The sequence below is a fragment of the Oncorhynchus mykiss genome, chromosome 20 (assembly GCF_057628025.1).
Source record: "Oncorhynchus mykiss isolate SJ-2025 chromosome 20, ASM5762802v1, whole genome shotgun sequence".
Lineage (NCBI taxonomy): Eukaryota > Metazoa > Chordata > Actinopteri > Salmoniformes > Salmonidae > Oncorhynchus > Oncorhynchus mykiss.
In genome coordinates this window covers 37923419-37949961 of record NC_143041.1, presented here as the reverse complement: position 1 = coordinate 37949961, position 26543 = coordinate 37923419, and the positions used below count along the sequence as shown (strand labels likewise).

General features: G+C 46.9%; 1 protein-coding gene across 2 annotated transcripts in view; it reads left to right on the top strand.

Moving 5' to 3' along the window:
- LOC110499361 (exportin-5) overlaps window positions 1-25522 on the top strand; it is a 32450-nt gene extending 6928 nt beyond the window's left edge. Inside the window, exons 15-34 of one of the 2 annotated variants that reach the window (XR_016489503.1) lie at window positions 402-517; window positions 803-958; window positions 1043-1084; window positions 5542-5631; window positions 5819-6018; window positions 7843-7939; window positions 8130-8311; window positions 11308-11408; window positions 11679-11775; window positions 12239-12375; window positions 12668-12765; window positions 13033-13079; window positions 15437-15543; window positions 22071-22130; window positions 22238-22338; window positions 22586-22693; window positions 23077-23214; window positions 23303-23470; window positions 23750-24681; window positions 24814-25522. Coding sequence is in view for 1 of the 2 variants with exons in the window: in XM_036956220.2 (XP_036812115.1) it covers window positions 402-517; window positions 803-958; window positions 1043-1084; window positions 5542-5631; window positions 5819-6018; window positions 7843-7939; window positions 8130-8311; window positions 11308-11408; window positions 11679-11775; window positions 12239-12375; window positions 12668-12765; window positions 13033-13079; window positions 15437-15543; window positions 22071-22130; window positions 22238-22338; window positions 22586-22693; window positions 23077-23214; window positions 23303-23470; window positions 23750-23902 (2198 nt within the window). In the remaining variant the exon portion in view is untranslated. Of the gene's footprint in view, window positions 1-401; window positions 518-802; window positions 959-1042; window positions 1085-5541; window positions 5632-5818; window positions 6019-7842; window positions 7940-8129; window positions 8312-11307; window positions 11409-11678; window positions 11776-12238; window positions 12376-12667; window positions 12766-13032; window positions 13080-15436; window positions 15544-22070; window positions 22131-22237; window positions 22339-22585; window positions 22694-23076; window positions 23215-23302; window positions 23471-23749 lie in introns of both variants that reach the window. The other variant, XM_036956220.2, reaches the window with a different exon arrangement.
- The last annotated feature ends 1021 nt before the right edge of the window (window positions 25523-26543 follow it).

Sequence of the window (26543 nt, the reverse complement as noted above, 5' to 3'; positions counted from 1 at the left end):
CTAGGTCACCCGGAACACATGCATATAGATGAATTCTCACTCTAGGTCACCCGGAACACATGCATATAGATTAATTCTCACTCTAGGTCACCCGGAACACAGGCATATAGATGAATTCTCGTAACAACTCTATGAAAGAGATTGATACTGGTGGTGCCTGTTAACTAATTAGATAATTAGCATTATTAACTAACTATAGACTTTGTCTCTTGTCTTCTCACCTTTTTCCCTCCCTCCTGTCTTTCTCTTCCTCCTCTCTCCCTCTGTCTTCTCTCTCTTCCTCCTCCCTCCCCTCCTCCTCCCTCCCTCCCTCCGTCTTCTCTCCCTTCCTCCTCCCTCCCTCTGTCTTCTCTCTCTTCCTCCTCCCTCCCTCTGTCTTCTCTCTTCTTCCTCCTTTCCAGCTAAGATGGCAGAGGGGCTGTGCTCTATCCTGTCTCCGTCAGCGGTCCAGTGGGATGCTATGACCTTCTTCACAGAGAGTGTTGTGGGACAGATCTTCAAGAACGTGGAGGTTGAGGTATGAGGAAGCAAAACATAATGCTTTTGGATACACACAGCTGAGAGTTAGAGGGGTAGAGAGGGTGATACGCTATCCAGAGATGGTCAAAGTGTGAACGCCACCAGTCGGGTTCCCTAGATGGCAACAATGCAACAGCTACTACTTGTAGGTATTGTTGAAAGACAAAACCATTGATTTATGCTTTCTTCCCCATGGCTCAATAACATAAACAAGTGTTATGATTGTAATGAAAGGAAATGATGACGAACTCCTAACTCCGGTGTTTCTCTGCCCTTTCTGTAGAAGTTGCCAGTAGATCAGGGCATTGAGCTGCTACAGGCAGTGTTGAACTACAACACCCAAGACCCTCTCATCCTGTCCTGTGTCCTCACCAACCTCTCCTCCCTCTTCCCCTTTGTCACACACCGACCTCACTTCCTGCCTCAGGTCCTCTACAAGGTGAACACCCAAACGTGTACACACCAATCTATAATCTCTCCGTCTTCATGTGGTGGTGTTGATCTGTTGTTTTTTCTTTCCCAGCTGTTTGCCTCCATCACATTTGAGGTGGTAGAGGAGAGCAAGGTGAGCCGTCTTAAATATTCTCAGGAGGGATGTCAGATGTGTGTTCTTTGGGATTGTATAAAAATAATAGGTATCCCGGGGCCAAGTTTTCAGTCCAATCTGTTAAGTTCATGTTTTAAATCTCCCTATATTTCTGTTATTACGGGGCTATCACTCAGTCAAGAGTGCGCCTGCGTGGGAAGTCTTGTCGTTGATGGACCTGGAGTGAAATGGCTACCTGGTAGTGGGTTCATACATTATAGTAAACTTAGTTAGACTGGAACCTTGTCATTGTGTCATTTCGAGTTAACATTGGTAGCAGAGGATGGCTAATAACTACAATGTGCCACCTCACTTCGACGAGAAGAGGTCGTACGAAAGTTGGGAAAATGAATCTAGACACGGGTTACTAATCTGTTTGAACGAGGATGACGGTATGGGAACTTTGATCAGAGCACTGGATTCTGTATTTCTTAAAGAAGAGGAAGACCGTGCCTACGAGGCGTATTCAAACTTTGACAGTGTTACGAGAGATATTTTGGCTGCAATGACGGACTACATCATTGATTTGGAATAGAGGTACAATAGGATGTGCAAGGACGACATGGTTCTCCTGGATGCAGTGTTATCTTTCAAGTTGTTAGATACTGCCTGTCTGGATGGTAGAGACATGGTCCTCCTGGATGCAGTGTTATCTTTCAAGTTGTTAGATACTGCCTGTCTGGATGGTAGAGACATGGTCCTCCTGGATGCAGTGTTATCTTTCAAGTTGTTAGATACTGCCTGTCTGGATGGTAGAGACATGGTCCTCCTGGATGCAGTGTTATCTTTCAAGTTGTTAGATACTGCCTGTCTGGATGGTAGAGACATGGTCCTCCTGGATGCAGTGTTATCTTTCCAGTTGTTAGATACTGCCTGTCTGGATGGTAGAGACATGGTCCTCCTGGATGCAGTGTTATCTTTCAAGTTGTTAGATACTGCCTGTCTGGATGGTAGAGACATGGTTCTCCTGGATGCAGTGTTATCTTTCAAGTTGTTAGATACTGCCTGTCTGGATGGTAGAGACATGGTCCTCCTGGATGCAGTGTTATCTTTCCAGTTGCTAGATACTGCCTGTCTGGATGGTAGAGACATGGTTCTCCTGGATGCAGTGTTATCTTTCAAGTTGTTAGATACTGCCTGTCTGGATGGTAGAGACATGGTCCTCCTGGATGCAGTGTTATCTTTCCAGTTGTTAGATACTGCCTGCCTGTCTGGATGGTAGAGACATGGTCCTCCTGGATGCAGTGTTATCTTTCAAGTTGCTAGATACTACTGCCTGTCTGGATGGTAGAGACATGGTTCTCCTGGATGCAGTGTTATCTTTCCAGTTGCTAGATACTGCCTGTCTGGATGGTAGAGACATGGTTCTCCTGGATGCAGTGTTATCTTTCAAGTTGCTAGATACTGCCTGTCTGGATGGTAGAGACATGGTCCTCCTGGATGCAGTGTTATCTTTCAAGTTGCTAGATACTACTGCCTGTCTGGATGGTAGAGACATGGTCCTCCTGGATGCAGTGTTATCTTTCAAGTTGCTAGATACTGTCTGTCTGGATGGTAGGGAGAAACAGTTGGCTTTGACTGCTTGTACTTGACTTTTGCATCAATGAATTCGGCGTGAAAAGACGTGTCGCGCCAATAGCAGAAAGAATGCAAGTGAGTGACACAGCATATCACACTGAGCAGCAGAGAAAAAGGTGCCAACAACTCACATTCTCAAGACAACCAGAAGATGGCGCCATTTCCCGGCACAAATCCACTGGACAAATATGGAAGGAGTTCAAAAATGTGCTATTGGTCAGAGCACTTACCATTGGGTTAAAGACTGTCCTCATAACAATGAACAAGTTAAACTAACAGAGGAAAATGTAAACACAGAGCAGTGTAACATTACACTGTTTTCAAACTAATCTGCTTCTGATACTGAGATTTTTATAGTTGAATCCTTAGGATCTGCTTTGATTGATGCTGCATGTAAACGGACAGTGTGTGGTGTTAAATGGCGTGATAGCTGTGTCAGTGAACTAAATATGAAAGTATGGTCCCTGAAGATATCCCCTTACTATTGAGCAAAGCTTCCCTCAAGAAGGCAGGGGCTGTGCTAGACATAAAAAAATGACAAGGCAGTGATGTTTAAACAACCAACCTTGAACTTACTACCTCAGGCCACTATTTTGGAAACATTTTAGACAAAGACATCACACAGTCCATGTAAAAATGAGATTCTGATGAACACAAAGCACCTTTCAGCACCACATGCAGCGAGAAAAGCCTTCACTGAAGCAGAGTGTTCAGAGAGAAGTCGCAGGGCTCTGCGTAAACAGCTACGACCCACCGATGAGAAGTACAAAACTGGAAACAGAGTGTACTACAAACGAGTTGACTGTCAAGAGTGGAAGGACCGGGAGTTGTCATTGGCCAAGATGGCGTGGTGGTATTTGTGAGACACGGAGGCACCGTTGTCAGGGTGCATCACTCAAGATTGCGGAAAGTAAATGATCAACAAGATAGAGGGGCTGTTTCTGAGAATCAGTCTCCTAATGAAAATGACAAAAAGGACACAGTAACAGACACAAACCTACCAGATGTCGCATCCAGGACACTGAAACTGACACAGGAAGTGGAGCAGAGACCTTCAACTATGTTGAGCGTTCAAATGAGGAAAACATTCAACAACAGACACGTGTGTTAAGACAACGTGGTTGTTCCAATCTGAAAACTGGACAAACTGTTAAATACATGGACAGAGAAAGTGGTATTCCACATACAGCAACCGTCATTGGACGAGCAGGAAAAGCCAAAGGAACACACCAGAACTGGTACAACTTGCAGTACTCTGAACCAGCTACACTTTCTGGTACAACAGGGTCAGCTGACCTGTCACTTGTAGATCATCTCAGATGGAAAATCGAGAAAAACAGAACGACATTCAAATTGATAATGTACTTGAAACAGAGGATGTGTCATTTGACTCAGCTAAGCCAGATGAGCTCAGTAATTGGAGGAAAAATGGAGTGTTTGAGGAAGTCAAAGACACTGGCCAAAAACGTCTCTCAACAAGGTGGGTGTGTACCCTTAAAGAATCCTGAACTAGAATAGTGCCTAAAGCATGTCTAGTGGCTAGAGGTTTAGAGGAGCTGGCTGCTAAACAACTCCCAAAAGACTCACTGACATGGGCCTCAGAGTCACTCAGATTGCTGATGACAGTGATCTGCCAGAAAAAATTGAAACTTCATTCCATAGACATCAAATCTGCATTTTTGCAGGGAACAGAGGTGTCAAGGGACATTCACATCCGACCTCCGCCTGAAGCTGAGAGCGAAGGAACACTGTGGAAACTAAAAAGGTGTGTGTATGGACTGGCAGATGCATCACTTTACTGGTACAACAAAGTCAAGGCAACAATGCTGAATACCGGTGGTAAAATATCACAAGTGGATCCTGCTGTCTTCTATTGGCTTGATCAAGACTGCAATGTGACTGGAGTACTTGCCTGTCATGTTGATGACTTCATCTGGGGGGGGGGCTCACAGACCTTTGCTACAACTGTGATTCCACACCTCAAAGCTGTTTTCCAGGTTGGCCGTGAGGAGCATGATCATTGTTATGTTGGCATAGAGTTTATTACAGTTGATGGAACAATACTGATGCAACAGGAGAGCTATATCAAGACTCGTCAAGCCATCCACATGGATTCTTCAAAAGCTGTACAAAGGAATTCCCCTCAGTGGAATTGAAGCTGATCAATTGAGGTCAAAGATAGGACAAATGTTATGGGTTGATAGACAGAGTAGACCTGATGTAATGTTTGATGGTTGCAACTTGGCATCTAACACAAAACACGCCACTGTACACACCATTCATGAGGCGAGTGACTTTAAAGTTTCAGCATGTTGGAAAAGATGACTCTTTGAAACTAGTTGTCTTCAGTGATGCTTCGCTAGGGAACCTTACAGATGGAGGCACACAAGGTGGACATCTAATCGTGTTAATGGGTGAAGGAGGAAGATTCTCACCTATCTGTTGGCAGTCAAAAAGGATCAGAAGGGTTGTCTGAAGCACACTGGCTGGAGAAACACTTGCTCTTGCGGGTGGAATTGACAATGCGATCATTCTTGCAACTCTGTTCTCAGAGCTTACCACTGGTGAGACAAAACGGCACATTCTACCTGTAGTTTGTGCCACTGACAACTACTCATTAGTTGATGCTGTGAAGTCAACCAAGTCTGTCACAGAGAAAAGACTTGGTCTTGAGATTAGCAGCATCAAGGATCTTATTCAAGCCTGCGCTGGAAGTCTTGTTGTTGATGGACCTGGAGTGGAATGGCTACCTGGTAGTGTGTTCATACAGAATAGTAAACTTAGTTAAACTGGAACCTTGTCGTTGTGTCATTTCAAGTTAACACAATCATCAATCTGATCTGTGATGTCATTTTCAGGCGCCACGGACGCGTGCGGTGAAGAACGTCAGAAGACACGCCTGCTCCTCCATCATCAAGATGTCTCGAGATTACCCATGGTTCATTCTGGTATGTTTCCGCGGTCACGTTTCTCCCAGTTCTAGAGGGCTGCTCATCCAGCACAGTGCAGCAGAAAGGAACCAATGCTTTAAATAGTCAACTGTGTTTCATCACTATCTACTTATTGCATCTTACAGGTGTGTATGGGGGTGTGTGTCTGTGTGTTTTCATCATGTACATCTCTCTCTCTCTGCAGCCATGTTTTGACATACTGTATAATCAGGTGAAGAAGCTGTTCTCCAACGAGGCCCTGTTGACCCAGATGGAGAAGTGTGCTCTGATAGAGGCTCTGGTCCTCATCAGTAACCAGTTCAAAGACTACACCAAGCAGAAGGCCTTCCTGGAGGAGCTCATGGCCACCGTGGCTGCTCGCTGGACCTCCGACGAGATGAGGCAGTATGTACCTGTGCTGTGTATACACACACTCACTGCAGACACACTTTTATTTTTATTTAACCGTTGTTTAACTAGGGAAGTCAGTTAACCTCTCTGGGATCGTTTGGGATACTAGCGTCCCACCTCGCCAACAGCCAGTGAAATTGCAAGGCGCCAAATTCAAAACAACAGAACAAAAATTCCTCAACCATACAAGTATTTTACGCCATTTTAAAGATACACTTCTCGTTAATCCAACCACCGTGTCCGATTTCAAAAAGGCTTTTCGGCGAAAGCAGAACATATGTTAGGTCAGCAGCTAGTCACAGAAAGCATTCAGCCATTTTACAACCAAAGAGAGGTGTCACAAAAAGCAGAAATATAGATAAATTGAATCACTAACCTTTGATGATCTTCATCAGATGACACTCCCAGGACTCAATGTTATACATGTATTGTGTGTTTTGTTCGATCAAGTTCATATTTATATCCAAAAACCTCAGTTTACATTGGTGCCATGTTCAGAAATGCCTCCAAAACATCCAGAGAAATTGCAGAGACACATCAAATAACATAAATACTCATCATAAACTTTGATGAAAGATACATGTTTTACATAGAATTAAATATAAACTTGTTCTTAATGCAACCACTGTGTCAGATTTCAAAAAAGCTTTATGGCAAAAGCACAATATTACGGCAAAAGCACAATAATCTGAGAACAGCATTCAGCCACAAAAGCAAGGCATACAGTTACCTGCCAAATTGTGGAGTCAACAAAAGTCATAAATAGCATTATAAATCTTCACTTACCTTTGCTGACCTCCGTTGTGTTTGCGCGTTTAAGGCACAATGCCGAGCGCCAAATCCAGACGAAAAGTCAAGAGTTCCATTACAGTTTGTAGAAACATGTCAAACTATGTTTACAATAAATTCTTAGGGTCTTTTTATAAATACATCTTCAATAATATTCCAACCTGACAATAGCGTATTCATTACAGAGGAAAAAGAAGGAACGGCACGCCCGCGTGACAGAGCAGTAAACAACTGATTGGCCTCAGCCTAGTCCACTTGTTGAAACAGCTCTTATTCCACACCCTTCCACAATAGAAGCCTCAAACAACTTTCTAAAGACTGTTGACATCTGCTGGAAGCCTTGAGAAGTGCAATCTGGCCCCATAGACACAGCGTATTGGACAGGCAATCACTTAAATGAAACTACAAACCTCAGACTTCCCACTTTCTGGTTGGATTTGTCTCTGGTTTTCGCCTGCCATATGAGTTCTGTTATACTCACAGACATCATTCAAACAGTTTTAGAAACGTCAGTGTTTTCTATCCAATACTACTAATAATTTGCATATATTAGCATCTTGGCCTGAGTAGTAGGCTGTTTACTCTGGGCACCTTATTCATCCAAGCTACTCAATACTGCCCCCCAGTCACCAAGAAGTTAAGAAGACATTCTTATTTACAACGGCCTAGGAACAGGGGCAGAACGACAGATGTTTACCTTGACAGCTCTGGGATTCCATCTAACAACCTTTCGGTTACTGGCCCGACTCTCTAACCACTAGGCTACCTACCTCCCACATGCGTGTGTACTAGAGTTAAGAATGTAAGCTCACTCCATAGCTGGCTTGAAATGTCAAGGATGGAGCCATCCAATTGGTAACCTTAGGAACGTTGTCAAGGAGTGTGGTCACGTTTGTTAGGAAGTGGTTTTCACTAAGCAAGCAACTTGATTTTCGTAACACGCGTAAACAACATGCGTACACACACGCTACACACACACACACACACACACAATGTATAATATAAATGGTTGTCCTCTGTGTGTATCAGGGTACTGTTGGAACCTGCTCTGTTCCTGGCTTTCGTTGGTGCTGATCAGCTGATGGCTGAAGGCACAGACCACACAACAGGCATCAACAGGTCACGGGTAGGTAGGTGTGTGTGTGTGTGTGTTCGCGTGCATGTGTTCATGGCTAAGTGCCAAACTTTCTATGTGATGTCAGTCCTGCCAGTCCTGCCAAAACATCAACTACTGTATATTGAAAGTGTCCTATTTCCTGTTTCTCTCCCCCACCCTGCCCTCCTTCCCTCCCCCACCCTGCCCTCCTTCCCTCCAGTTGAGTTTCTGTGTATACACCATCCTGGGGGTGGTGAAGAGAGCGCGCTGGCCGGCTGACCTGGAGGAGGCTAAGGCGGGGGGCTTCGTGACGGGCTACACCCCTTCTGGAGCCCCAATCTACAGAAACCCCTGCACCCCCCAGGTCCTGGCCCTGCTGCCCAACCTGCTCGCCCTCATCAGGTAAGGGGATGTGTAGAGGGGGGTGGGGGTGTTGGAGAGAAAGACAGCGTGTGCATGTGTTTGGAATGATGATAATGTTTGATGATGATAGTGTTTGTGATGGTAATCAATCAACTGTATTTGTAAAGCCCTTTTTCCATCGGCAGATGTCACAAAGTGTTTATACAGAAACCCAGCCTCAAACCCCAAACAGCAAGCAATGTAGGTGTAGAAGCACAGTGGCTAGGAAAAACTCCCTAGAAACGCAGGAACTTAAGAAGAAACCTATAGAGGAATCAGGCTCTGAGGGGTGGCCAGTCCTTTTCTGGCTGTGTCGGGGGGCGATTTAAGGCCAGATTGTTCTTCAAGATGTTCAAACGTTCATAGATGACCAGCAGGGTCAAACAATAATCAGTGGTTGTAGAGGGTGCAGCAGGTCAGCACCTCAAGAGTAAATGTCAGTTAGCTTTTTTATAGCAGAGCATTGAGGTTGAGGCAGCAAGTGGGAGGGAGGGAGAGCGAGAGGGTGGAAAACAGTCTGGGACAAGGTAGCATGTCCGGTGAACAGGTCAGGGTTCCATAGCCGCAGGAAACTGGAGCCTCAGCACTACCGGGTGGGACGGGGACAGCCAGGAGTCATCAGACCAGGTAGTCCTGAGGCATGGTCCTTAGGCTCACGGACTCTGGGAGGGAAGAGTGAGAGAGAGATGGGAGAATTAGAGGGTGGATACTTAAGTCACACAGGACACCAGATAAGACAGGAGAATTTCACCAGATAAGACAGACTGATCCTAGCCCGCCGGCACGTAGACTGTTGCAGCATACAGTTGACGTCAGAAGTTTACATACACCTTAGCCAAATACATTTAAGAGTTTAAAAGTAAAATATTTGATTCCATCCACTTCTTTATTTCTGAAACACAGACTTCCAGTGTAGTACATTTTAGGACTTCACCATGTTAAATCGAAATGTACGTGTGTCATCCATATAGCAGTGAAAGTTTTGTTTCTGAATGACATCACCAAGCGGAAGACTATATACACTACTGGTCAAAAGTTTTAGACAACCTTCTCAATCAAGGGTTTTTCTTTATTTTGACTATTTCCTACATTGTAGAAGAATAATTTACATATCAAAACTATGAAATAAAACATGGAATCATGTAGTAACCAAAAGAGTTTAAACAAATCAAAATATATTTTATATTTGAGTCTTCAAATAGCCACCCTTTGCCTTGACAGCTTTGCACACTCTTGGCATTCTCTCAACCAGTTTCACCTGGAATGCTTTTCCAACAGTCTTGAAGGAGTTCCCAAATATGCTGAGCACTTGTTGGCTGCTTTTCCTTCACAATGCAGTCCAACTCATCCAAAACCATCACAATTTGGTTGAGGTCGGGGGATTGTGGAGGCCAGGTCATCTGATGCAGCACTCCACACTGTCCTTCTTGGTCAAATAGCCTTTATACTGCCTTGAGGTGTGTTGGGTCATTGTCCTGTGAAAAAACACTAAGTCCCACTAAGCCCAAACCAGATGGGATGGCGTATCACTGCAGAATGCTGTGGTAGCCATGCTGGTTAAGTGTGCCTTGACTTCTAAATAAATCACAGACCGTGTCACCGGCAAGCACCCCCACACCATAACAACACCTCCTCCATGCTTTACGGTGGGAAACACACATACGCAGAGTTCACCTGTAAACTTGCACGCGTCTCACAAAGACACGGTGGTTGGAACCAAAAATATCCCATTTGGACCAGACCTTAAGACTGATTTCACCTGTCTAATGTCCATTGCTCGTGTTTCTTGTCCCAAGCAAGTCTCTTCTTATTTAGTGTCCTTTTAGTCGTGGTTTCTTTGCAGCAATTCAACCATGAAGGCCTGATTCACGCAGCCTCTTCTGAACAGTTGATGTTGACATGTCTGTTACTTGAACTTGTTTTGTTTTGAAATGATAGTTTACGGATTTGACCATATTAATGACCAAAGGCTCGTATTTCTGTGTGTTATTATATTATAATTAAGTCTATAATTTGATAGAGCAGTCTGACTGAGCGGTGGTAGGCAGCAGCAGGCTCATAAGCATTCATTCAAACTTTACTGCGTTTGCCAGCAGCTCTTAGCAATGCTTGAAGCACAGCTCTGTTTATGACTTCAAGCCTATCAACTCCCGAGATTAGCCTGTCAATACTAAAGTACCTATTAGAACATCCAATAGTCAAAGGTATATGAAATACAAATGGACAAGAGAGAAATAGTCGACACGTCATAATTCCTATAATAACTACAACCTATAACTTCTTTACTGGGACTATTGAAGAACTGGGAATATTAAACCATCAGCTTTCATATGTTCTCATGTTCTGAGCAAGGAACTTAAACGTTAGCTTTTTTACATGGCGCATATTGCACTTTTACTTTCTTCAACACTCTGTTTTTGCCTTATTTAAACCAAATTGAACATGTTTCATTATTTATTTGAGACTAAATAGATTTATTTATTATTCATATTAAGTTCAAATAAGTGTTCATTCAGTATTGTTATAAAAATCATCTGATTTAATCGCTGTCGGCTTTTTTTGGTCCTCCAGTAATCGGTATCGGCGTTGAAAAATCATAAACGGTTGACGTCTAATACCAGGGAGCTCATTTGTGAAAAATGTTTTTTTGTTTTTAGAGGTGCAACTGCAGCTAGGGTTTTACGCAAGGTTAAATTTAGGTCCTCGTCAGGTGGTTAACTGATTTTTGTACTGCGACGTCCTTGGGTAGGTGGAGGGAGTCTGGAAAGGCATCTAGGAATCTTTGGGTTATCTGAGAATTTATAGCACAACTTTTGATGATCCTTGGTTGGGGTCTAAACAGATTATTTGTTGCGATTTCAAACCTAATAACATTTAGATCCACAATATTTATTCCACGTGACAACAAGATCCAGGACTGTGGCAATAGGTAGGTCCAGAGACATGATGATAGTGTGTGTGTGATGATGATTAAGGATGATCATGTCTCTCTGTAGAACCCACAACAATCTGTTCCTGCCGGAGAACATGTGTCGTCTGAGTGAGACGTTCTCCAGAGCCTACGAGGTGATTGAGGTGGAGAGGAAGGTGGTTCTAGGTAAGAGGAACCACACTGGTTCTGCACAGTACTGGTTTAGAAACTCTATACCATAAGTTGGTAACCTGTGGTGTTAACCTGTTATAATTTCACCCCTGAGGAATATACTACATAGCAGGATCAATGAGTTGCCAGCTGAATGTTCGAATAAAAAAAAAAAATATATATATATATAGCTTGAGATGGGCATTGCTAACTCATTGATTCTGTTTTTAGTATACACCTATGAAGGCTGATAAACCTCCATGATTATTGTGTCTTGACCTGTAGGCCTTACACAGCCAGTCCTGGACATCTATGACTCTCCAGTGTACAAGACTCATCTGGAGCGCATGCAGGGTTTCTTCTGTACCCTCTATGACAACTGGTGAGTTCCTCACTGTGGATAGTCTTCTGCTTCCTCTCCTTCTCCACACATGCACACTACTCCTACACAATCTCGCTCTCTCTTGCTTACCAACCCTCTCTCTTTCTCAGTTTTGACTAGATGGTATACAGTTTATGTCGAAATTGACTTTTCGTATCATGTTAGGAGAATTAACTTATCAGGTTAGGAAAAGGGTTAGGATTAGCTAAAATGTCCCCCCAAAAATCAACTTTTAACGTCAAAAGCTATATGCTCTCTAGACATGACCCCAGAGACGGAAGAGGAAGTGATGCATCCCACTCCATTCTTTTCTGGTTCAATGGAAGTCAATGAACTAATACGCTGCAATCGTATTGGTGTCTATGGGAGAGCAGACCGGAACTGATTATTTTTTCAATGGTAAACCAACCTAAGTGAACCATCTTCATTTATCCACCATCTTCGATAACCCTCCTCTCTCTAGTTACCATATCCTGGGGAATGCAGGCCTATCATTGCATCAAGACTTCTACACCATCGAGGGATTGGCTGAACAGATTGTTGGTTCCGCCTTAATCTCCCTCGACAACGTGCCTGACCACAGACTCCGCCCCATGCTCCATATCCTTCTGTCCTATTGGCCCATCAGGGCTACCAATCACATAGAAGCTCTTGACTAATTCAATTAATCTACATTTTCTTCAGCCAAAAAAATGATCTGTCATTGGTCATGAACCAAGTATCCCTCTTGTAGGTTTTTTGGGTGATCAAATTAAACCACATTTTCCCCCTATTGAACATAGAATGGAGTAAAACAAATGAAATCAAGCACACACTGCGGCATAGTCATGGCCACTGATATTACATGTCCACTATCTATTCAATCAATCTGCTCCTTAATGTGTGTGTGTACGGGTGTTCCTGAAGCAGCTGGTGCTGTCGTGTCCTCAGGAGTACTACGACAGTCTGCTCTGCCCCCTACTGGGCCCTCTGTTCGTCTACATGCTTCAGGTCAGAGCTCACACTTCTCTCCTTGCTCCTGTGAAGCAATACACCTAAACACTCACGTAACATAAAAGGTTAGCTGTGGTACAACTTCCAAATAAATAAACCGATCTCTGAGGCCGATCAAGAACTCAGAGCATGCTTATTTTGCATTATCAGGCTTTTTGATCGCCGCTGTCATAGTCACTAGAAATCGGTTACCATGGAGATGGCAATAATAAGTAATAACAGGATGTATCACATGACATTGTCTCTCTCTGTTTATTTGTCCAGAGACTCAACCTCAGGTGGCAGATCATCAACCAGCGGAGTACTGTCGGGTAAGATGAGTTAGACTTTTAATCCAACTCGGACAATGTTCTGGTCTTCTATTTGACGAGGTTGAAGCACTTCTAACCCCATGTTGTGATCTCAGTAAGATATGACCGGAGTCCTAGAACTATACCTCTGGGCTACCTGGTCTGATGACTCCTGGCTGTCACAGTCCCCAGTCCACATGATCGTGCTGCTGCTCCTGCGGCTATAGAAGCCTGACCTGTTCACCAGACATGCTACCTTGTCCCAGACCTGCTGTTTCGATTCTCTCTGCCGCTCTCTCTATCGCACCTGCTGTCTAGACCTCAGCTCTGAAAAGCCAACTGACATTAACTCCTGAGGTGCTGACTTGTTGCACCCTCTATAACCATTGTGTGATTGTTTAACCCTTCTGGTCATCTATCAGGTTAGGAGGAGTTGGGCCTGTTTTCTCATCAGTAACTAGGGTATGGGTAGGGCTGGGTATCACTAAATTGATCACTAACATTTTGAAGCTGAGCCATTTGCAATATGGAAATATTACTTGTGTCATGCACAAAGTAGATGTCCTAACCAACTTGTTAACAAGACATTTGTGGAGTGGTTGAAAAATGAGTTTTAATGACTCCAACCTAAGTGTATGTAAACTTCCGACTTCAACTATACTTACGGTTGCTGTGGGGACGACGTCATCGATGCACTTATTGATGACGCCAATGACTGATGTGGTGTACTCCTCAATGCCATCGGAGGAATCCCGGAACATGTTCCAGTCTGTGCTAGTGAAACAGTCCTGTAGCTTAGCATCTGCTTCATCTGACCACTTTTTATTGATCTAGTCACTGGTGCTTCCTGCTTTTAAGCAGGAATTGGGAGAATAGAAATGAAGGTCAGATTTGCCAAATGGAGTGCGAGGGAGAGCTTTGTATGCATCTGTGTGTGGAGTAAAGGTGGTTCAGAGTCCCCCCCCCCCCCCCTCCCCTGGTTCCACATTTAACATGCTGATAGAAATTTGGTAAAACGGATTTGTTTCCCTGCGTTAAAGTCCTCGGCTATTAGGAGCGCCGCCAATGGGTGAGCGTTTTCTTGTTTGCAAATGGTGGAATATGGCTCATTCAATGCTGTCTTAGCGCCAGCTTCTGACTGTGGTGGTATGTAAACAGCTACGGAAAATACAGATAACTCTCTTGGCATAAGATGTTACTGTTTTTAATGTCCCGTTAGTAGTTTAATCTTCCGCGTAGCTCGTCCATTTTATTCTCCAAAAATTGCACGTTTGCTGGCAGAATGGAGTGAAGTGGGGGTTTATTCAATGGCCTACGAATTCTCAGAAGGCAGCCTGCCCTCTGGCCCCTTTTTCTCCACCTCCTCTTCACGCAAATCATGGGGATCTGGGCCTGTTCCCCAGAAAGTAGTATATCTTTCGCGTCAGACTCGTTAAAGGAACAAAGGATTCTGCCAGTCCGTGGTGAGTAACCGCAGTGCTGATGTCTAGAAGTTATTTTTGGTCATAAGAGACGGTAGCGGCAACATTATGTACAAAAAAACACAATAAGATGGGGACACGGGAAACGTCTGCCTTCCTCTCCGGCGCCATCTTACATCCTATATTCATGGTCCACACACATCAACACAGTCCTGAAGAGGGCACGACAATGCCTCTTCCCCCTCAAAAACGTCAACATCTGCACCGTTGAGAGCATCTTGCCTGGATGCATCACCGCTCGGTATGGCAACTGCTTGTCATCTGACCGTAAGGTGCTTCAGAGGGTAGTGCGTATGGCCCAGTACATCACTGTGGCTGAGCTCCCTGCCATCCAGCACCTCAATACCAGGTGGTGTAAGAGGAAGGCCCTTTCAAAGACTCCAGCCACCCAAGTCGTAAACTGTTCTCTCTGCTACAGTACAGCAAGCGTTACCGATGCAGGTCCAACAGGACCTGAACAGCTTCTACTACCAAGCCTTAAGACAACTAAATAGTTAGTCTGGGTAGCTATTGGTTAACTATTTAACGATCTGCCTCATCACATACACTGCTGTTACTGTTTTATCTATCCTGTTGCCTAGTACATATAGGTAGGGACAACGTGACATCTCTACCTCAATGACCTCGTACCCCTGCACACCAACTCAGTACTTGTACTGAGTAAAGTTATCTTTACTCATTGTGTATTTATTCCTTGTTATTATTTTTCTATTTTTTTTCTCTGCATTGCTGAGAATAGCCTGTAAGTAAGCATTTCACTTCGTAAACAACACCTGTTGTTTACAAAGCATGTGACTAATAAAGTTCAGTTTGATGTGGTCACTTTGAATGCATGGGGTTTCTTTCTATTTCTGTGCTGGTGGCGTGTTGACGATCTCCCTCCCTCTGTCTGTGTAGTATGGAGGAGGACGAGGACGAGGCGTGTGAGGAGAACCAAGTCACCCAGGAGATGCTGGAGGAACAGCTGGTTCGTCTGGTCACCAGAGAGGTTCTGGACCTGCTCAGTAAGTCCAGACTCTGGGACAAAGGACAGGAATGGGATGTAGGAGCGACTAAGTAGCTCTTTATATGGAGTTGAGCATGTTTTTTTTGTCCAGAAGAAACCATCTTGTCCCTTGAAACTGTTCATAGGAATTTAGTTCTGCTGCACATCCAGATTTAATAGGTTTGGGGTATGTGGGGTGGATTAGGTTTGGGGTATGTGGGGTGGATTAGGTTTGGGGTATGTGGGGAGGATCAGGTTTGGGGTATGTGGGGAGGATCAGGTTTGGGGTATGTGGGGTGGATTAGGTTTGGGGTATGTGGGGTGGATCAGGTTTGGGGTATGTGGGGAGGATCAGGTTTGGGGTATGTGGGGTGGATTAGGTTTGGGGTATGTGGGGAGGATCAGGTTTGGGGTATGTGGGGAGGATCAGGTTTGGGGTATGTGGGGAGGATCAGGTTTGGGGTATGTGGGGTGGATTAGGTTTGGGGTATGTGGGGTGGATCAGGTTTGGGGTATGTGGGGAGGATCAGGTTTGGGGTATGTGGGGAGGATCAGGTTTGGGGTATGTGGGGAGGATCAGGTTTGGGGTATGTGGGGAGGATCAGGTTTGGGGTATGTGGGGAGGATCAGGTTTGGGGTATGTGGGGTGGATTAGGTCTGGGGTATGTGGGGTGGATTAGGTTTGGGGTATGTGGGGTGGATTAGGTTTGGGGTATGTGGGGAGGATCAGGTTTGGGGTATGTGGGGAGGATCAGGTTTGGGGTATGTGGGGAGGATCAGGTTTGGGGTATGTGGGGAGGATCAGGTTTGGGGTATGTGGGGAGGATCAGGTTTGGGGTATGTGGGGAGGATCAGGTTTGGGGTATGTGGGGAGGATCAGGTTTGGGGTATGTGGGGAGGATCAGGTTTGGGGTATGTGGGGAGGATCAGGTTTGGGGTATGTGGGGAGGATCAGGTTTGGGGTATGTGGGGAGGATCAGGTTTGGGGTATGTGGGGAGGATCAGGTTTGGGGTATGTGGGGAGGATCAGGTTTGGGGTATGTGGGGAGGATCAGGTTTGGGGTATGTGGGGAGGATCAGGTTTGGGGTATGTGGGGAGGATCAGGTTTGGGGTATGTGGGGAGGATCAGGTTTGGGGTATGTGGGGAGGATCAGGTTTGGGGTATGTGGGGAGGATCAGGTTTGGGGTATGTGGGGAGGATCAGGTTTGGGGTATGTGGGGAGGATCAGGTTTGGGGTATGTGGGGAGGATCAGGTTTGGGGTATGTGGGGAGGATCAGGTTTGGGGTATGTGGGGAGGATCAGGTTTGGGGTATGTGGGGTGGATCAGGTTTGGGGTATGTGGGGAGGATCAGGTTTGGGGTATGTGGGGAGGATCAGGTTTGGGGTATGTGGGGTGGATCAGGTTTGGGGTATGTGGGGTGGATCAGGTTTGGGGTATGTGGGGAGGATCAGGTTTGGGGTATGTGGGGAGGATCAGGTTTGGGGTATGTGGGGAGGATCAGGTTTGGGGTATGTGGGGAGGATCAGGTTTGGGGTATGTGGGGAGGATCAGGTTTGGGGTATGTGGGGAGGATCAGGTTTGGGGTATGTGGGGAGGATCAGGTTTGGGGTATGTGGGGAGGATCAGGTTTGGGGTATGTGGGGAGGATCAGGTTTGGGGTATGTGGGGTGGATCAGGTTTGGGGTATGTGGGGAGGATCAGGTTTGGGGTATGTGGGGAGGATCAGGTTTGGGGTATTTGGGGTGGATCAGGTTTGGGGTATGTGGGGTGGATCAGGTTTGGGGTATGTGGGGTGGATCAGGTTTGGGGTATGTGGGGAGGATCAGGTTTGGGGTATGTGGGGAGGATCAGGTTTGGGGTATGTGGGGAGGATCAGGTTTGGGGTATGTGGGGAGGATCAGGTTTGGGGTATGTGGGGAGGATCAGGTTTGGGGTATGTGGGGAGGATCAGGTTTGGGGTATGTGGGGAGGATCAGGTTTGGGGTATGTGGGGAGGATCAGGTTTGGGGTATGTGGGGTGGATCAGGTTTGGGGTATGTGGGGGTGGATCAGGTTTGGGGTATGTGGGGAGGATCAGGTTTGGGGTATGTGGGGTGGATCAGGTTTGGGGTATGTGGGGAGGATCAGGTTTGGGGTATGTGGGGAGGATCAGGTTTGGGGTATGTGGGGAGGATCAGGTTTGGGGTATGTGGGGAGGATCAGGTTTGGGGTATGTGGGGAGGATCAGGTTTGGGGTATGTGGGGAGGATCAGGTTTGGGGTATGTGGGGAGGATCAGGTTTGGGGTATGTGGGGTGGATCAGGTTTGGGGTATGTGGGGAGGATCAGGTTTGGGGTATGTGGGGAGGATCAGGTTTGGGGTATGTGGGGAGGATCAGGTTTGGGGTATGTGGGGTGGATCAGGTTTGGGGTATGTGGGGTGGATCAGGTTTGGGGTATGTGGGGAGGATCAGGTTTGGGGTATGTGGGGAGGATCAGGTTTGGGGTATGTGGGGAGGATCAGGTTTGGGGTATGTGGGGAGGATCAGGTTTGGGGTATGTGGGGAGGATCAGGTTTGGGGTATGTGGGGAGGATCAGGTTTGGGGTATGTGGGGAGGATCAGGTTTGGGGTATGTGGGGAGGATCAGGTATGGGGTATGTGGGGAGGATCAGGTATGGGGTATGTGGGGAGGATCAGGTATGGGGTATGTGGGGAGGATCAGGTATGGGGTATGTGGGGAGGATCAGGTTTGGGGTATGTGGGGAGGATCAGGTTTGGGGTATGTGGGGAGGATCAGGTTTGGGGTATGTGGGGAGGATCAGGTTTGGGGTATGTGGGGAGGATCAGGTTTGGGGTATGTGGGGAGGATCAGGTTTGGGGTATGTGGGGAGGATCAGGTTTGGGGTATGTGGGGAGGATCAGGTTTGGGGTATGTGGGGTGGATCAGGTTTGGGGTATGTGGGGTGGATCAGGTTTGGGGTATGTGGGGTGGATCAGGTTTGGGGTATGTGGGGTGGATCAGGTTTGGGGTATGTGGGGTGGATCAGGTTTGGGGTATGTGGGGTGGATCAGGTTTGGGGTATGTGGGGTGGATCAGGTTTTGGGTATGTGGGGTGGATCAGGTTTGGGGTATGTGGGGAGGATCAGGTTTGGGGTATGTGGGGTGGATTAGGTTTGGGGTATGTGGGGTGGATCAGGTTTGGGGTATGTGGGGTGGATCAGGTTTGGGGTATGTGGGGTGGATCAGGTTTGGGGTATGTGGGGTGGATCAGGTTTGGGGTATGTGGGGTGGATCAGGTTTGGGGTATGTGGGGAGGATCAGGTTTGGGGTATGTGGGGTGGATCAGGTTTGGGGTATGTGGGGTGGATCAGGTTTGGGGTATGTGGGGTGGATCAGGTTTGGGGTATGTGGGGTGGATCAGGTTTGGGGTATGTGGGGTGGATCAGGTTTGGGGTATGTGGGGATGATCAGGTTTGGGGTATGTGGTGTGGATCAGGTTTGGGGTATGTGGGGTGGATCAGGTTTGGGGTATGTGGGGAGGATCAGGTTTGGGGTATGTGGGGAGGATCAGGTTTGGGGTATGTGGGGAGGATCAGGTTTGGGGTATGTGGGGAGGATCAGGTTTGGGGTATGTGGGGAGGATCAGGTTTGGGGTATGTGGGGAGGATCAGGTTTGGGGTATGTGGGGAGGATCAGGTTTGGGGTATGTGGGGAGGATCAGGTTTGGGGTATGTGGGGAGGATCAGGTTTGGGGTATGTGGGGAGGATCAGGTTTGGGGTATGTGGGGAGGATCAGGTTTGGGGTATGTGGGGTGGATCAGGTTTGGGGTATGTGGGGAGGATCAGGTTTGGGGTATGTGGGGAGGATCAGGTTTGGGGTATGTGGGGTGGATCAGGTTTGGGGTATGTGGGGTGGATCAGGTTTGGGGTATGTGGGGAGGATCAGGTTTGGGGTATGTGGGGAGGATCAGGTTTGGGGTATGTGGGGAGGATCAGGTTTGGGGTATGTGGGGAGGATCAGGTTTGGGGTATGTGGGGAGGATCAGGTTTGGGGTATGTGGGGAGGATCAGGTTTGGGGTATGTGGGGAGGATCAGGTTTGGGGTATGTGGGGAGGATCAGGTTTGGGGTATGTGGGGTGGATCAGGTTTGGGGTATGTGGGGAGGATCAGGTTTGGGGTATGTGGGGAGGATCAGGTTTGGGGTATGTGGGGTGGATCAGGTTTGGGGTATGTGGGGTGGATCAGGTTTGGGGTATGTGGGGAGGATCAGGTTTGGGGTATGTGGGGAGGATCAGGTTTGGGGTATGTGGGGAGGATCAGGTTTGGGGTATGTGGGGAGGATCAGGTTTGGGGTATGTGGGGAGGATCAGGTTTGGGGTATGTGGGGAGGATCAGGTTTGGGGTATGTGGGGTGGATCAGGTTTGGGGTATGTGGGGTGGATCAGGTTTGGGGTATGTGGGGTGGATCAGGTTTGGGGTATGTGGGGAGGATCAGGTTTGGGGTATGTGGGGTGGATCAGGTTTGGGGTATGTGGGGAGGATCAGGTTTGGGGTATGTGGGGAGGATCAGGTTTGGGGTATGTGGGGAGGATCAGGTATGGGGTATGTGGGGAGGATCAGGTATGGGGTATGTGGGGAGGATCAGGTTTGGGGTATGTGGGGTGGATCAGGTTTGGGGTATGTGGGGAGGATCAGGTTTGGGGTATGTGGGGAGGATCAGGTTTGGGGTATGTGGGGAGGATCAGGTTTGGGGTATGTGGGGAGGATCAGGTTTGGGGTATGTGGGGAGGATCAGGTTTGGGGTATGTGGGGAGGATCAGGTTTGGGGTATGTGGGGAGGATCAGGTTTGGGGTATGTGGGGAGGATCAGGTTTGGGGTATGTGGGGAGGATCAGGTTTGGGGTATGTGGGGAGGATCAGGTTTGGGGTATGTGGGGAGGATCAGGTTTGGGGTATGTGGGGAGGATCAGGTTTGGGGTATGTGGGGAGGATCAGGTTTGGGGTATGTGGGGAGGATCAGGTTTGGGGTATGTGGGGAGGATCAGGTTTGGGGTATGTGGGGTGGATCAGGTTTGGGGTATGTGGGGAGGATCAGGTTTGGGGTATGTGGGGAGGATCAGGTTTGGGGTATGTGGGGTGGATCAGGTTTGGGGTATGTGGGGTGGATCAGGTTTGGGGTATGTGGGGTGGATCAGGTTTGGGGTATGTGGGGAGGATCAGGTTTGGGGTATGTGGGGAGGATCAGGTTTGGGGTATGTGGGGAGGATCAGGTTTGGGGTATGTGGGGAGGATCAGGTTTGGGGTATGTGGGGAGGATCAGGTTTGGGGTATGTGGGGAGGATCAGGTTTGGGGTATGTGGGGAGGATCAGGTTTGGGGTATGTGGGGAGGATCAGGTTTGGGGTATGTGGGGAGGATCAGGTTTGGGGTATGTGGGGAGGATCAGGTTTGGGTTATGTGGGGTGGATCAGGTTTGAGGTATGTGGGGTGGATCAGGTTTGGGGTATGTGGGGTGGATCAGGTTTGGGGTATGTGGGGTGGATCAGGTTTGGGGTATGTGGGGTGGATCAGGTTTGGGGTATGTGGGGTGGATCAGGTTTGGGGTATGTGGGGTGGATCAGGTTTGGGGTATGTGGGGAGGATCAGGTTTGGGGTATGTGGGGAGGATCAGGTTTGGGGTATGTGGGGTGGATCAGGTTTGGGGTATGTGGGGAGGATCAGGTTTGGGGTATGTGGGGAGGATCAGGTTTGGGGTATGTGGGGTGGATCAGGTTTGGGGTATGTGGGGTGGATCAGGTTTGGGGTATGTGGGGTGGATCAGGTTTGGGGTATGTGGGGTGGATCAGGTTTGGGGTATGTGGGGTGGATCAGGTTTGGGGTATGTGGGGTGGATCAGGTTTTGGGTATGTGGGGTGGATCAGGTTTTGGGTATGTGGGGTGGATCAGGTTTGGGGTATGTGGGGAGGATCAGGTTTGGGGTATGTGGGGTGGATCAGGTTTGGGGTATGTGGGGAGGATCAGGTTTGGGGTATGTGGGGTGGATTAGGTTTGGGGTATGTGGGGTGGATCAGGTTTGGGGTATGTGGGGAGGATCAGGTTTGGGGTATGTGGGGTGGATCAGGTTTGGGGTATGTGGGGTGGATCAGGTTTGGGGTATGTGGGGTGGATCAGGTTTGGGGTATGTGGGGAGGATCAGGTTTGGGGTATGTGGGGAGGATCAGGTTTGGGGTATGTGGGGAGGATCAGGTTTGGGGTATGTGGGGAGGATCAGGTTTGGGGTATGTGGGGAGGATTAGGTTTGGGGTATGTGGGGAGGATTAGGTTTGGGGTATGTGGGGAGGATCAGGTTTGGGGTATGTGGGGAGGATCAGGTTTGGGGTATGTGGGGTGGATCAGGTTTGGGGTATGTGGGGTGGATCAGGTTTGGGGTATGTGGGGAGGATCAGGTTTGGGGTATGTGGGGAGGATTAGGTTTGGGGTATGTGGGGTGGATTAGGTTTGGGGTATGTGGGGTGGATTTCAGTGTGGCCATATTTCCTAACATTGATCCTTTCCCCTCAGCTCACGCCTGCATACTGAAAAAAGTTCCTGAGCCAGCAGGGAATAAGGAGGATGTGGATGGTAAGTGTTCCCTGATCCCTACTTATTTCCACGTTTTCAACGGAAGAAAAGCATCACTCAGGGTCCACCCCCTCCTCATTGTATCTTGTATGTTCTATTGTGTGTAGAGGATGAGATGATGTCCACTGAGTCCCAGGCAGTCACAGCCTCTCCAGCCCAGCCAACAGGCGAAATGACTGAGCTGGGGAAGTGTCTACTCAAACATGAGGTTGGCACCACACACACACACACACACACACACACACACACATACACACGCTTCTACAGCAGGGGTGTTCAACTCATTCCATGTAGGACCTAGTTTCTGCTGGTTTTTGCTCCTCCCTTGTACTTGATGAATGAGTAAAGGTCACTAATTAGTAAGGAACTCCCTTCACCTGGTTGAATGCGTTTGACACCCCTGATCTACAGCATCGACCCCTGGCAGTGTGACAGAACTCTCTCTTCCTCTGCAGGACATCTATATGACCTTGTTGACTATCTCGTTCACCTCTCTGTCCTGGAAGGACACCAGCAACTGTCACCGCACTGCCTCCATGGTGTGCTGGACCCTGCTGCGACAGGTAGGCTGCTACCCTGCTGCGACAGGTAGGCTGCTACCCTGCTGCGAGAGGTAGGCTGCTACCCTGCTGCGAGAGGTAGGCTGCTACCCTGCTGCGACAGGTAGGCTGTTACCCTGCAGCGACAGGTAGGCTGTTACCCTGCAGCGACAGGTAGGCTGCTACCCTGCTGCGACAGGTAGGCTGTTACCCTGCTGCGACAGGTAGGCTGCTACCCTGCTGCGACAGGTAGGCTGTTACCCTGCAGCGACAGGTAGGCTGCTACCCTGCAGCGACAGGTAGGCTGCTACCCTGCTGCGACAGGTAGGCTGCTACCCTACTGCGACAGGTAGGCTGCTACCCTGCTGCGAAATCTTCTCTCTCTCTGACTCTTTTCTTCTGTTCAGGTCGTAGGGGGGAACCTTCTACCAGAGGCGGTCACATGGTTCTATGCCAGTGTTCTGAAAGGACTGCAGATGCACGGGCAGCACGAGGTCTGTAACTCAGCCCTCACACAACTGGCCCTGATTATATATGACAACCTGGTGAGTAACACACTCACTCGCTCACACACTCCCTCCCTTCATCTTTCTTCTTCTTCCTAACTCTACCTTTCCTCCCTCCCTGGGTCAGCGGCCACGATACATGGAGCTAAGGAGTGTGATGACTCAGATCCCCAGCATCAATCTGGAGGCTCTGGACCAGTATGACCAGCGGCTGCTGGAGCCCAGCTCTGCCCAGAAGGTGGGAGAGAAGAAGAGGAAGGACCAGTTCAAGAAGCTCATTGCCGGCACTGTGGGGGTAATACCACCTCCCACCACTAGATGGGGGCGTTCTTCCATTTTTATGTTTTTCTGCAGAGAAGACCTAGAATTATTTAATAACAAAATATTGTCTGAAATGTGTCCATTGACTGTTGAAGTGGATATTACTAATAGGATATAAGTTCTACTTTATTGGAGAGAACTGTCAATATGTTTCATGTAAATGTAATTAAATAAGTCACGTACACTCAGATATAATAAAACAACAATTCAATCCAGACAGATTGTAACTGTATTTGATCTCTCCTCTCCACAGAAAGATCTGGGCCAGCAGTTTAAAAAGGAGGTACATATCAGAAATCTCCCATCTCTCTTTAAGAAGCCCAAGCTGGAGAAAAGGGACATTGTGGAGCCCAGTGAGACTGGATCTCTAGCAGCTCTCTTCTCCCCAACACAGGAGGACATCTAGGAGAACATAACAGCACAGAGAGGCTCTCAGACTGGACTAACACACACACACACTTTCTACCCTCCCCAGTGGAATTTTACTCCTGAAGGATTGGCTCATCAAGGGTACAACGTCTCTATCCTATTGGTCAACAGTAGGATGAATGGACTCTACAAACAGTGGACAAAGAGAATCAGAATATTCTGTCATGGACTGAATGAACCCTGCTAACTGGTCATACATATGTATCCAAATAATGTGTCTGTCTGCCTTGATCGAGAAAATGGGACAATGTGTCTGAAGATGATGAAGATGATGGTTGTTGTCCTTCAAGAGGACATGGCTGTTGCCATAAACCCTGCAAGTTGTAAATGGTAACAACACAATGCATTTGTACAGCTCATATCCTCACTAGCACAACACATTTAACTTACATTGTGTTTTGGTATCTCCGCTCACATGGACCATCCACCCAGGTGCTAAACATAGAGATAGATAGAGGACTCGTCTTTATATATGTATCATTATAGTGTCTGACAGCTTGGGCAGCACCATTTGAGGCTCAACCCATAGTCTAGTAGTCAACTGGGTGGGGATTCCTATTTTAAAATGGTGGATGATGGCAATGCCCAAGTTAAAATGGGTTATACCCATGATGAGTCCTCTATCTATATCTATGGTGCTAAATGACAACAGCCATTTTCTTGCTAGAAGAACCTGAATGGGATTCAGTGAGCATGTCTGAGGTGGGATAATTCAGAGTAGTCTGCTGTATAAGGAGGAGCTGTCATCAAGCCCAGGTTTTGTACAGGATCATTCCTCTGTTGATGGGTGAGGTTGTCAAGTAGAACCGTCATCAAGCCCAGGTTTTGTACAGGATCATTCCTCTGTTGATGGGTGAGGTTGTCAAGTAGAACCGTCATCAAGCCCAGGTTTTGTACAGGATCATTCCTCTGTTGATGGGTGAGGTTGTCAAGTAGAACCGTCATCAGTGACTATGTTTTGAGCTGGTGTTTCTCCCAGCTATGAACAGATGAGAAACCAGCACGACATTCCTCTTAGGTTAAAGGGATCGTTTGCTGCATCAAGTTTTGTCAGGCGTTATTGTTTGTAAAAACTGACTGACTAGTGAAGAGCTCATATTTTATTCATCTACAGGAATGGAAAGGGGATTCCTAGTCAGTTGTACAACTGAAAGCATTCAACCGAAATGTGTCTTCCACATTTAAGCCAACCTCTCTGAATCAGACCTCAATCCCAGATGGATGAGAATAGAAACTAGGCACCAAGTGTATATGGTGCCTGTCAGTTTCACATTCATTTGCTATTGAGGCCTACAGAATTATTTACACTAAAGACGCCATGGAATCCTCTAATATAGACTGCTCTGTAATATAGACTGCTCTGTAATATAGACTCCTCTGTTACACCAGTGTTCAGGTCTGACAAACATTGATATTTTTGTGAACTACCCTTATAAATCTCTTCATCCTGTCAATTATTGTTTTGTTCACATGTGGCCCTTTTTTCCTCCTCAACACCAAGGAAAAAATGATCTGTACTTGTACAGGGGACAAAATATAAAACATTTTAGTGCTGTTTAGATTTTTCTGTTTTTAAATAAAATAATCTTCAAAGTCATTTTAAATATTATCAATTTCTGTGTTATGCCATCGTCTACAAATATAAATCTTGTTTTGTAGCCGGTAAAGCTGTGCTGTGCAGGTCAATAATAATAGTTTAGAGAGAGAATAAAACATACAGGACAAAGGTGCTCTGTGTAAATCCACTGTCATTGGTCTTGTTTGAATACATGGGTGCATGTATTCAGAAGGGTGGGGTGCGTGTTAAGTATTCAAACAGGACCAGAGACTATTGAAACTCCACCCCGAGTGGCCCGTTACTCAGGCCCTGAAACCAGGATATGCATATAATTACAATTGGAAAGAAAACACTTTGAAGTGTGTAGAAATGTTAAAGTAATGTTGGGGAGTATAACACCATAGATATGGTAGGAGAAAACCCAAAGTAAAACCAACTGACCATCCTCTTAGATATTCAAGAGAGGTCATGTTGAAAATTAGCTCCCTGGATGCAATTAGTTTGGCTTCCACAGGGTGTCGGTAGTCTATGTTCAAGGTTTCAGACTTGTGACTTCAAAAACATTGCTGTCTCGGTTTCCAATTGAACACACTGTGCTATCTAACCTCCTTCGATTATAGTTTGATTACATTTTAAGGGTATCTGAGGAGTAAATAGAAATGTATTTTGACTTGTTGAAACAAAGTTTAGGGGTAGATTGTTGGATTCCTTTCTCTGCAAGTTGAACGAGTGGATTACTCAAATCGATGGTGCCAACTAAACTGACTTTTTTTTCCAGTTTCACTGGAAGTTGTCCCGCTAGCGGGACTCCAAGCCTTAAGAAGGTAATTACATTTAAAAAATGTGCCCCTTTAATAGAGGAAGTTTTTAAAAGTTAAATTAATTTTCAGATATACCAGGACAGGGAGTGACATCGTGTGAGAAAATGGCTTCTAGTTCGTCTCTCCCAGAGGAGGATTTCTCCTGTATGGTGTGCCTTGACATCTTTAAGGAACCTGTCATGTTGTCATGCAGCCACAGCTTCTGCCAAGCCTGTCTAAAGTTATGCTGGAAAGACGAG